General features: G+C 49.3%; 1 protein-coding gene across 1 annotated transcript in view; it reads left to right on the forward strand.

Moving 5' to 3' along the window:
- Positions 1-12453, forward strand: part of PALB2 (partner and localizer of BRCA2) — a 40719-nt gene that overhangs the window by 4728 nt on the left and 23538 nt on the right. Inside the window, exon 5 of the mRNA XM_073648306.1 lies at positions 761-2302. Coding sequence (XP_073504407.1) covers positions 761-2302 — 1542 coding nt within the window. The remainder of the gene's footprint in view (positions 1-760; positions 2303-12453) is intronic.

Here is a 12453-nt window from a genome sequence, read left to right on the forward strand (position 1 = left end):
TTATACATATTAGATGGATTGTGACAGTCTGAAAACAGGAGTCCATTCTGTCCTAATGCTGTTTACACTGCTGCGGGGTTGATGCAGTGTATCAGTCCAGGCAAAATCGTCTCTGACTTAAAATGAATCTGTTATGGAGACTCCTTTTTAAATTTTGGCATTTGCTAGTTACCCTATTACATATACTGTATCAGGAGAGGAGCATTTCTCCATGACCGGATGTGATGCTTTGGCATCAGTAACTCCTCCCGGACCAGCACCATACACATGCATGCACAGCGCAGCCAAGTGTGCACGTGTTCCACATTCGTGGAGGGGAATAAGCTGCTGGTTGCAGCTTATCCCAGTTTACATGCCATATGTCTAACCTTTCTTTTTATCCATCCTACTGTCGTTATGTATCAATGAAGAGTCAGCATACCACCGTGCCATGTTCGGCTGACATTCATCTTACCTGTGTGGTCACCTTGCCTCTGTCTTGTCCTTGACTTCTCTTATCTATCGTGGTACATTGTACCAAAACTTCAGCTGCAGAAGTAGAACTAGGTCAGGTTTTCTGCCTCTGAAAGTAAATTATGAATGTTTCCAGTCACCGTTAACAAGTAAGATCTTGAGAATTCTGAGAAATTGCAAAACAAAAACAAAAAATATTAGAAAGTTTTTATAACTTTTTCCTACATTGCTATTTTTGTAGAATTTAAAAATTCCTTTAAATGTTCTGTTTTTTTCCGATGAACAGACAGAATCTGTTGTTTTCTAGGTCCACACACTAACGTCAGTAACGTTACTGGAAAAGTCACACAAAGCATCAACCCTCCGTCAGCAGAGAAGGAGAGGAAGCCGATAGTCAGCTTCAACTTGGATCCAGAAATCCTCCAGGGCGACAAGAGGTCCTCGTCTTGTTCTGGAAGCAAAAATAGTGGTGAAGACAAGAGGTCTTCATCCTGTTCCGGAAGCGAAAGTAGCAGTCAAGACAAGAGGTCTTCATCCTGTTCCGGAAGCAAAAATAGCGGTCAAGACAAGAGGTCCTCGTCCTGTTCCGGAAATGAAAGTAGCAGTCAAGAGCCGAGCACAGCGAGCAAGGCTGAGGCGGGAGGATTGTCCGATCCAAACCATGGCACAAGGAGCCGGCTGAGATTAAACAGATCTGCAAGACGAGTCTGCTCAGAGTCCACGGCCACCAATAGTCCAGAAGGACGGTATAGTCATAAAGAGGCCAAGAGCACAAGGGGCTCCGCACTGTGTCTTAATGAAGTTGGACCCCTAAAGATAAACGAAAGCACTTTTAATTCTATGTCAAGACGTGTCCAAGTGTCTCACGAGTGTAAGAACGACCTTGGTGTGAATGGTTTTGCACAGCAGCGCATTTATATGGAGGACACAATTGCTCCGGCATCACCTGTGTTTAAGAAGTGCCTTACAGAGGGTTTTCCTACTAATATAAAGCTTTTTTCACAGAATATAGAACATTTATATCCCGAAGAGAAGGAGGCACTAGATACGGGACAGGAAGAAACCACAAACCATTCTCCAGAAAGTAGCAGAAGTAAAACTATGCAAACGGGTAAAGAGCCAGCACCCAGCGATGCAGATAAGACCCAGCAGATGGTGGGAGGAACGTGTCCGGATTCCATATTAGATGCTACCTGTGATCTCTCTGCCATACCACGGGTGGTGGAGACCTCGTCTACATCTCCCCCCTGTGCCGACAATCAACATGGAGAGTCCCCTTCGGTGGAGGAAAAACGTAGCCCACTTGATTCTTGCACGTTGGTGGAAGGGCTTTTATTCCCAGTGGAATATTATGTTAGGACGACCCGGCGTATGACCAGCTGCCAAAGAAAGGTGGACCTAGAAGCGGTAATCAATAGCCAGCTGGGGGGCACTGCCAGGACGGGGACCAGGAGCAGGGCACGTCGAGCCAGCACCTCCTTAACTGCTTCGCTGCAGGTCACTGGCACACCGACAAGCTCCAGACGAGGTAGGAAATCATGTCTGGCGACTGTGGCTTCTGGCTCTAACCACATATCCAAGCAGCTGGAATTTAGTTCTGACAAAAACCCTAAAGGTGATGGGAACGAAGGTGTAAAAGAGACTTCTCTGGAGGGAGAAATGAGCCGCGAGATGTGTGCAGAAAATCCAAAGATGGAAGAAGGCGTAAAGAAAGCGAAGGCTGATGGAAGAGAGGTGTCCATAACACAGTATGGTGACGGCTACGGGTTACATGATGAAGCTCCCCGCACAGAAGGGTTACAGAGACGAGTATATAACCTCAGGACCACAGCGAAAACACGGGAGACAGGTTGGTAAAAAAAAACAATAATCGTTGGAGATAGAATAGTGAGTGCTGCTCTGGAGTATAATACAGGATCAGTACAGGATAAGTAATGTATGTACACATTGATTCCACCAGCAGAATAGTGAGTGCAGTTCTGGAGTATAATACAGGATATAACTCAGGATCAGTACAGGATAAGTAATGTAATGTATGTACACAGTGATTACACCAGCAGAATAGTGAGTGCAGCTCTGGAGTATAATACAGGATGTAACTTAGGATCAGTAATGTAATGTATGTACACAGTGACTACACCAGCAGAATAGTGAGTGCAGCTCTGGAGTATAATACATAATGTAACTTAGGATCAGTAATGTAATGTATGTACACAGTGACTGCACCAGCAGAATAGTGAGTGCAGCTCTGGAGTATAATACAGGATGTAACTCAGGATCAGTACAGGATAAGTAATGTAATATATGTACACAGTGACTGCACCAGCAGAATAGTGAGTGCAGCTCTGGAGTATAATACATGATGTAACTTAGGATCAGTAATGTAATGTATGTACACAGTGACTACACCAGCAGAATAGTGAGTGCAGCTCTGGAGTATAATACATAATGTAACTTAGGATCAGTAATGTAATGTATGTGCACAGTGACTGCACCAGCAGAATAGTGAGTGCAGCTCTGGAGTATAATACAGGATGTAACTCAGGATCAGTACAGGATCAGTAATGTAATGTATGTACACAGTGACTGCACCAGCAGAATAGTGAGTACAGCTCTGGAGTATAATACAGGATGTAACGCAGGATTAGTAATGTAATGTATGAACACAGTGACTACACCAGCAGAATAGCGTGTGCAGCTCTGGAGTATAATACAGGATGTAACTCAGGATCAGTAATATAATGTATGTACACAGTGACTGCACCAGCAGAATAGTGAGTGCAGCTCTGGAGCATAATACAGGATGTAACGCAGGATCAGTAATGTATTCACACCGTGACTGCACCAGCAGAATAGTGAGTGCAGCTCTGGAGTATAATACAAGATGTAACTCAGGATCAATACAGGATCAGTAATGTAATGTATGTGCACAGTGACTGCACCACCAGAATAGTGCAACTCTGATAAGCTGTTGCTCACTGTGATGATTGTGGGTGTGGTGGCTGCAGATCCTGCTCCTGAGCTGTGAGAACCAACACCTCTCCACCTAGGGAACTGCTCTCTCTCCTACCCAGGGAGGGAGTGGGTTTCCTGGGATGCGTGATGGAGCCAAGACCCAGGCTTATGCTTCCCGAGCCAGGCCGGCGGGGGGGCAGGAGAAACAAGCAACCGGCATGCACATCTGAGGACTCGGGGGTGAGACACTCCACCAGGAGTCTCAGCAATGTGGCTCCTATTCCCCCCGGGACTGTGGAGACTCCTAGAAGCCGCAAGGCTTCCAGCATGGAGGAAAAACCTGACAGCGTGCATGATGGCGCTCTTTCCAGAGCTGAGTGCTCATGGAGGTGAGGCCGACCTCGCTGAGGAAGGTTGGGCGATTCAAAGTCCACGGGAGTCTGTGTCTACCTATGCCTCCCGGGTCATGGGCCACCTCCGTGAGTATGAAGATGTGAGTAAGCTCGTCAGGAGGCTTCGGGAGGAGCTGCGCTGCACAAGAGCCAAAGCTGCGGGGGCCTCCAAATCGAGGAAGACAAAGCTCCAAGCAGAGGTAAAGAGGTTAACAACTGAGATTAATGAGTTTGAACTTAGGAAAGCTGTCATCAGGGAGCAGAGTGGTCCATTCAAGGAAAAACTGATAAATGAAGACCGATTCCAAGAAATGGCTGATAACAGAAAGCAAAGCCAGATGGGGCTGCAGCCTGAGAGCCAGGTGGATGATGAAGTGGATGATGAGAGTAATGATGAGCAGCAGAAAGCCCCACCTGGAAGCCTGCAAAGTCACCCGCAGGCCACGTGCAGCGAGCTCCCTGCAGGACAGGCGACAATGACATCCGGTCACAGTTCTGCCAGCTCTGGGGATGACAGTGACAGCAGCGGCCAGGGAGGGGCGCTAATGGCGGAAATAAAGCTCCTGGAGTCCTCAGTGTGCCTCCAAAACTTCCATCTTGGTAAGGATCTACCAGAAGAGGCACCTGGGGGCCACAAAAAGGCTAAGAAGACCAAGCCAAAGCTGCAGGAAGTGGTAAGATACGTATATGCCCCCTCCCTGTACCCCCTGAGTCAGCTACAGGGTCGGCTCGCTGTATAAGCCCCGTTGCCCAGCCCAGCCCGGGTTCTGCTGTGGATCCCGTGCAAAGGCACGGGGAGATTACACAGCGTGTAGTAGCGGTGACGCAGCAGAAGGTGCATCAGCCGAGAGGCTGGACAGTGAGGGCGGATCGGCGGCGGGCGTTCGGTCAGGCCACGATGCTGTGGTGCGCTCCTCAGTGGGAGGGGGGGCGGCCCGATGTCAGTGGCAGCTCCGGTAGCCTCGGTTCCTCTGAATGCTGTTGCCGCTGATCACTTAGTTGAGGAGCGGTGGCAGTGTGAGGCGGCTGTCGGGGCTGAGCGTTCCGGTCCTCCCACCAAAGTGTTATTTTGTGTTGGCGCATCGCTGCAAATGCAAACAGCACAAATTACCGACTGATGATGTGGAGGGCACACATAAGCCCAGGGGTGAGGCCGCCTCCAGTTCTATGGAGGTGACTGAGCCCCTTGTGCCTGATGATGCTGAGGTCAAAATGTCATCCACCATTGTTACTGGTCCAGCAGGAATGAATGTGGTGGTGGGTGTGAATGAAACCAATTCATTGTCTAGTGGTGTGGTTGCTGGTTTGGTGAAGGGTGAGATGGAGGTGGGTAATGGTGATGTTGTTGGGGCTGATGTAGTCACTGGTCCGGTTGCCCCCCCGGTGGTGGCAACGTCTGTCCAGAGTTATGTCCGTGTCATCTCCGGGGCAAATAAAGCATCCTCCTCCTCCTTGTCTCCGGGCTTTGGGGACGGCATGTTGCAACGACGCCTTCTGGAGGCTCTAAAGAAGGGGGAGATATCACTAATGGTAGAGGGTCGAGAGGTTGATCTAGCCTTCTGGATAGAGAGGCATAGCCTCGGGGCCTTCCGAGAGCAAAAAGGGGGGGATACAGAGTGGTCCCTCCAAATAGCCGGGCCAGGCAGTGTGCGTAGGAATGTGGTCCGTCTTTGGTGGAGGGGCAGTGATACATGTCCTCCAAGGTCTAAAGTTGTGGAGCTCCTGCTGAGGATGGGCTTCAAGGCGATTGACATCTACACCTTGATACATCCCTATTCCACGCCTTAGTTTGATGTCAGCTTAGTTCAGCCAGAGGGGCTTGAGCTCTTCGGGACGAATTATGAGTTGGCAAAAAATGAGCCCGGCTGGCGAGACTTTGCCGTTCAGGCAGTGTCTCGCCAAAACCAAATCAAGAAAGTGACCGTGATGACTCGTAACGAGTCGCTTTCTTGTTATGACATCATGACGTGGCTTGGTTGGTATGGAGAGGTGGTGGAGATGCCAAAGAAAAACCCCGACGAGTTTGGTATCTAGTCAGGGGCCTGGACATTTATGGTAAAACTTAAGCATTCAGGTGGTACGGTTGCCTACATTCCATCATCTGCCTTCCTGGTAGGGATCGTATCCTGGTCTTCTACCAGAGGCAACCGAAGCTCTGTCACAGGTGCGGCGACCCCACACACTTCAGTGCAAACTGCACTGTGCAGAAATGTGCGTTGTGTGGGGGTGTCGACCATCTTGCTGCATCTTGTGTGGAGATTAGGTGCCACCTGTGTGATGAGTTAGGTCACCCATTCAGCCGTTGTCCTCTCTCCTTCGCTAATGCAGTCGAGATCCCGGTGGGAGAATGCCGTGAGGCCGATTCTGCTGGGGAGGGGACTCGCAGGGGTGGGGGAGCTGAGGGGCCAGGGAATAATAGCAATAAAAAGACGCCTGCCCAGCTGAGGCGTCTAGACAAGCGCAGACAGGAGAGGGAGCGGGGCGAGCCCGAGACTACCGGGGCGGCCCATGTCCTGGATGCCAGTCTTGCTGCTGAGGCCCCGAGGGATGATGAGTTGGATGAGGAGGTCAGGAGGATCCACAGGGAGGAAACCACCTCTGCCTCAGAATCCTCCCATTATGAACGTATGGATGAGGATAATGAGCGGTGGCTAGAGGACAAGCGTAAGCTCGGCATCAAAAAGAAGAGAAAGAAGGGAGATAAAACATCTTCTCCCGCTCTGACCAAGGTACCTAAGGAAGGTAAAACTGACTCCCCTCTAGTTGGTCTTTCTAACCGTTTCCAAGCCCTTGATAACATCTCTTCCTCTGAAAAGGAGACTGAGGGTGAGGTTCTGGCTTCGGCGGAGGTTACAGAGGGCGCCGAGTCTCCTCCTGGGGATGCAAGATCCTTGGGGGGAGGGACTGGCACAGAGTCCGGAGACGAGGACGAAAAAATAAGGAAAAATGTGGGAATGGACACCTCTGTGTCATTAAAGAGGAGGAAAGATTCTTCGTCTGAGGCAGAGGATAAGGGGAGTGGGAAGAAAAAAGCCACCCAACTCGATCACCAATGATGGCGGTACCCACTCCGTAGACACTGGCGTCCATTAATGTCTCCAGCATTAAGTCAAATATGGCTAGATTTGCAGCCTTTGATTTTCTCAGCTGGGTTGAAGCTGACATTTTCTTTTTGCAAGAGACCAGGCTGCCAAATATGGCAGAGGTGTTTATCGCTAAGAGGGAGTGGAGACTCGGGCCCTCCTATTGGTCTCTTGCGGCCGAGCCGTATAGCGGAGTGGCGGTCCTTTTTACCGCATCGATAGAATGCCGACGAGTTATTGAGTTAGAAACGGGGAGGTGTCTGATATTAGATGTCCTTATGAAGGGACAAGAGCTCCGGCTCATTAACATCTATGGTCCCCAATCTAAGTGGGACCGGAAGTGTCTCTTTATGAGGATCAAGCCCTACCTTTTTAGGAGGTGTTTAAACCACGGAGAAAACATGGAGTAATTTAGTTAGAAAAACAACCTTTATTAAATACATCAAAAATTCATAATCAAATCACAGCATTTAAAAATAGGGATACACGGGGTCAAGGGATAGCAGCACTGAGCAGCATATGAGCCCCCCCACCTACCCACACCATATACATTAATTGCGGGGTGGGGACTCCTAAGGTAAGGTAAATATCCAAATTACAAAGAATGGTCGGGGAGCAAGCAGTCATTCGTTATACCCAGGACTAAGAACCGTCCATAATCACATGCAACACCCACAGTCCAATTATTGTAAAAGGAGCCTTACCAGAGGATGGGACACAAAGCTAAAGTGCTGAATGCATTAGACCCATGGAAGGACCACCTCAACGCGCGTTTCGCCTGAAAGGATGTGGCTTTCTCAAGAGGCTGAAATAACACAATGTGCAAGGACCTTACATATGTAAATTCTGTGGTCATGTGACGCACCACATGACCATCCAAGCTACAGTGACTTCCGCACGGCGGCGCATGCGCCGTAGGTATCCTGACATGCGCGCGCGACCAAGCCGTCATGCCCCCTGCGCGTGCGCACCACGCTCTGAGCAGGAGGCAGCAGACAGTGGGGCGCGCGCACCCGAGGGAAACCGACGGCCCGCATGCGCACAGCGTTAGTCAACGTGATGGTAATAAGATAAGCAGCAAAAAAGTGGGACTGACATGTTAGACATTGAGGTAAACATCCAATCTTTTTTAACAAATCGTAAGTAACATAGCATATAATGACAATTCATATACCTCACACAATAATACCACATTTCACTTTTAAATAGCACTGCTTCACATCACATAAATATTATCACATTCCAGGCAGAGAATATTCATCACAACAGCTGAGGATGAGATGTCGAAACAGACATGACCACAGAAAGGTTCAATATGGAGGTATAAAGCACATCATCACTAAAATAAGAGTAGAAAAAATGAAAATTAATTAAAAACAAGCCATAATGGGCTGTAAAGATAAAAACATGATAAAATTAATCACATGGGACTACATAACAGAGAGAGCAGGAGAGTAAAGCCTGAAACCATTATGTCATAGAAACACAGCAAAACTTAGAGCCTCATTTAGTCCACGTGGGCTAACCGTGTCCAAATTCACCATCCATCTCGCCTCCATCTCAAACCATTGGTTGAGACTCTTCCCTCGTTTGTGAAAGACACGATGGACGTCCTTACACGGGTTGATGGCGTCCTTGTGGAGCCAGGCACTCTCATGGTCACGGCTGATGTGAAGGGTTTATACACATGTATCCGACATGATCTGGGTCTCGAGGCTGTCCGCCTCTTCCTTGCAACCTCCAACCTGGACGGCCCATCTCGGGAATTTCTCCTCGAGCTGCTCCACTTTATTCTCTCGCATAATTATTTTTTGTTTAAAGATATCATATATCTCCAGCGACTTGGCACGGCGATGGGGGCGGCCTGTGCGTCATCGTACGCCAACCTCTTCCTGGGCTCATGGGAGAGGGATATTTTTGGTGACAATGGCGTACCTGCTGCGGACCACGTCGTGTCATGGATGAGATATATTGATGATATATTATTTTTTTGGCGGGGGACAGTGGGGGAGCTCGAGGAGTTTATGGCACGACTCAATGCCAACTCGCGTGGTATCAGATTAACTTACACCTATCACACTGAACATATAGACTTCCTGGACGTTACTCTGGAGGTGGATGGGCACTCCGCCGTCCAGACTGACGTCTTCAGGAAGTCTACGTCGGTGAATTCTCTGATCCTCGCAGAGTCGGCACACTATTCACCCATGATTCGGGCCGTCCCGATTGGACAGTTCTTGAGGATGAGGAGGATCTGCTCAACAAATTCTAGGTTCGAGGCCCAGGCTGCCGATCTAACTAGACGGTTTAAACAGCGTGGATACAGCAACCGAAGCATCAGACACTTCTATGAGAGGGCGCGGGACACCGCCCGCAGTGGTCTTTTATATTCTGATCAGGCTAAACAGGGTGTTGCATCGGTGTCTCTGCTTCCTGCTAAGCAGAGACGCCGTCCCTCTCACTTTCCTGCCCAGCGCGCGGCGTCCTCCTGCACTCCTTCCCTCACTGCTGCCGGCGCACTCTCCTTCCCGGGCACTGTTCTTAGGGCGCGCGCGCTCCCCCTCTCTTAAAGGGACCGCGCGGGTGCCGTCCTAAGGAGTCCCCGGCCAATAGCCGGAGGACTTCCCATATATAAGGCACCTCCTCCAAAATGGAGGTGCCCGAGCAAAGTTGTTGCAAAGCATACTCACCCCTGCTTTAGCCCTCAGGTCCCGTTGCCAGCCTGACTTCCAGTCCTGTCTGCCTGCTTGTCTTCCCTTCAGCCCGACAGTCTCTCTCCTGCATCCGCCAATCAGTCTATGGGCAAGTCCACCTGCGGAACAGGAAGCACCTGCCAGTTACCTGCCTGCTACCTGCCGTACCTGCTAACCCACTCACTTAGGAGCGCTCACCTGCTACCTGCCTGCTAGCCTACCTGGTGGCTCCGCCGTCACTTGCCGTGACCATCGGCCTGCCAGCCAAGAGTCTCTTACCCGCTCACCTGGGAGCGCTCACCTGCTACCCGCCTGCTAGCCTACCTGGAGGCTCCGCCATCACTTGCCATGACTACCGGCCTGCCAGCCAAGAGACTCTTACCCGCTCACCTGCTACCCGCCTGCTAGCCTACCTGGAGGCTCCGCCGTCACTTGCCGTGACCACCTACCTGCCAGCCAAGAGACTCTTACCTGCTCTTCCGTCACTTCCCGTGACCACCCGCCTGCTCACCCAGAGACTGCTACCTACCTGTTGTGTCCACCCGCTACTCCGGTCAGTCCCAGCTATCTGACCCGTGGGAGCCACCTGCTCTAATACAAGGTCGTCTTCAGTATATCACCTGCCCCTCGGGGTCCCTCCTTGTTTCAGGGCACAGAGGTTCCACCACCCGGCCCCATAACACAGGGAAAAGACAAGAGTGGAAAGATTAGATATATCTCGTCTTTTAACCACGAGTGGGAGACGATGCGACAGGTTCTCAATCGCCATTGGGCGGTTTTGGGCACGGAACCTGCATTACGTGATCACCTTGAGCCCTTTCCGCCAATGACGGCCTGTCGGGGGAAGAATTTGAGAGATTTATTAGTCTCCAGCCATTACATTCCCCCCGTGGCCCCACTGTGGGATGTTTCCCATGCGGCCGCTGTCTTGCCTGCGCCAATGTCCTGCGCAGTGCTTTTTTCACGTCCTCTGACGGCTCCTGTGAATTCAAAATCTTGCAATATATTTCGTGTAACACCAATAATGTTATATACTATGCGACTTGTGGGTGCAATTTGATCTATATAGGTCTGACATCGCGGGAGCTTCATGTCAGGGTGCGTGAGCACGTGCGGGACATTGGCGCGGCCAGGACGGCGACCGATCCCCGGGAGCTGAAGACGCTTCCACGACATTTTAAGGCAGTACACGACTGTGATCCTAGGACATTACAGATACGTGGTATAGAAGTGGTGCGTCTTGGCTCTCGGGGTGGTAACATCAAACAGCGTCTTGCCCAAAGGGAGGCGAGATGGATGGTGAATTTGGACACGGTTAGCCCACGTGGACTAAATGAGGCTCTAAGTTTTGCTGCGTTTCTATGACTCAGAATGGTTTCAGGCTTTACTCTCCTGCTCTCTCTGTTATGTAATCCCATGTGATTCATTTTATCATGTTTTTATCTTTACAGCCCATTATGGCTTGTTTTTAATTAATTTTCATTTTTTCTACTCTTATTTTAGTGATGATGTGCTTTATACCTCCATATTGAACCTTTCTGTGCTCATGTCTGTTTCGACATCTCATTCTCAGCTGCTGTGATGAATATTCTCTGCCTGGAATGTGATAATTAGAGATGAACGTTGTTCGACTCGAACTGTTCGCCAATCTCAAATTCGAGCTGTTTTGGGCGGTGTTCGAGCCGTTCGGCGAACACGAACAATTTGAGAAAAATTCGGCTGTTCGAGGTTATGTTCAATAACTGATCGTGCACCAAAATCATAACTGGATTTTTTTCTCAGTAATGCTGAAAATTAATGTTAATACGCAGTTTGAGTGTACAGCGGGGTGGGGGGAGGGGCAGGGGATGGATCTCTGCAGAAATAATGAAAATCTCCATTTTTTTTTCTCTTTCCCGCATTTACAGTGGGGAGGTACAATCTGTCAGCCTATCAGCAGAGCACACATGGAGCGAACTGCTTTTTTTCACACATGCAAGGGCATGTGTCATTGGCAGTGTATGTCACGTGTCCTTGCCCTATAAGACCAAGCCATTTTCCCCGTCGCCACCATTTTCTCACTGCTGCAGCTGCGTGTTAGACGGCACCGCTGTTGCTGTGTGCGCTATACTTTCAGTGTTAATTTCAAGACAATTTTCGCACAAATCTGCAGATAGCTTGGGAGTAGGGAATAGTTGTGATTGCAGTCCTTTTAAGGACTAGGTTACAGCATTTCCTACGACTTTTATCAGGCAGGTCTGTGCTCTTAAATAGATAGGTTGGGAGTAAAGACTAATTGTAATTGCAGTCCTTTTCAGGGCTAGGTTACATCAGTTCCTATCAGTTTTTGCCAGGCAGGTCTGTGCCAGTGCTGTGCAAGTTTTTTTCACAGCATTTGGCTAAATCTAGCAAAGCAAATCCTTTTTGGCCTCTTGCAGTGTGTGTTAGTCAGTGGAGTAGCGTATCTGTGTTGCAAGCTACACCACCTGTGTATAGAATACAATTTTTTTTACTGCACCTAGTGAAGTGAAACCTTTTGGGCATAGCATCATTCTATTAGTCCATCTATACTGACCTCCATCAGGTTGCAAATTCAAAATAATTTTTATCTGCATCTAGCTCTGAAAAAATATTTGGGCTTGGGCTTGTAGCAGTGTGTGGGACTTGTTCTATTAGTCCATCTATACTAACCTCCACCAGGTTGCAAATTCAAAATACTTTTTATCTGCATCTAACCCAGCCAATACTTTTGGGCTAATACCACAGTTTGGCCACTCAGCTCTGCTCGGTTCCCATCCATTGTTTTTTGTGCAAACAACTCCAGAGTTGTCAATTAGTTAACCACCAAAATGAGTGGAAAAGGGCCTGCTGCTGGTGGAAAGGGGAATAGGTGTGTTG

The sequence above is a fragment of the Phyllobates terribilis genome, unplaced genomic scaffold (assembly GCF_046119375.1).
Source record: "Phyllobates terribilis strain yellow unplaced genomic scaffold, ASM4611937v1 Scaffold_9__5_contigs__length_417890890, whole genome shotgun sequence".
In the NCBI taxonomy this organism is placed as follows: domain Eukaryota; kingdom Metazoa; phylum Chordata; class Amphibia; order Anura; family Dendrobatidae; genus Phyllobates; species Phyllobates terribilis.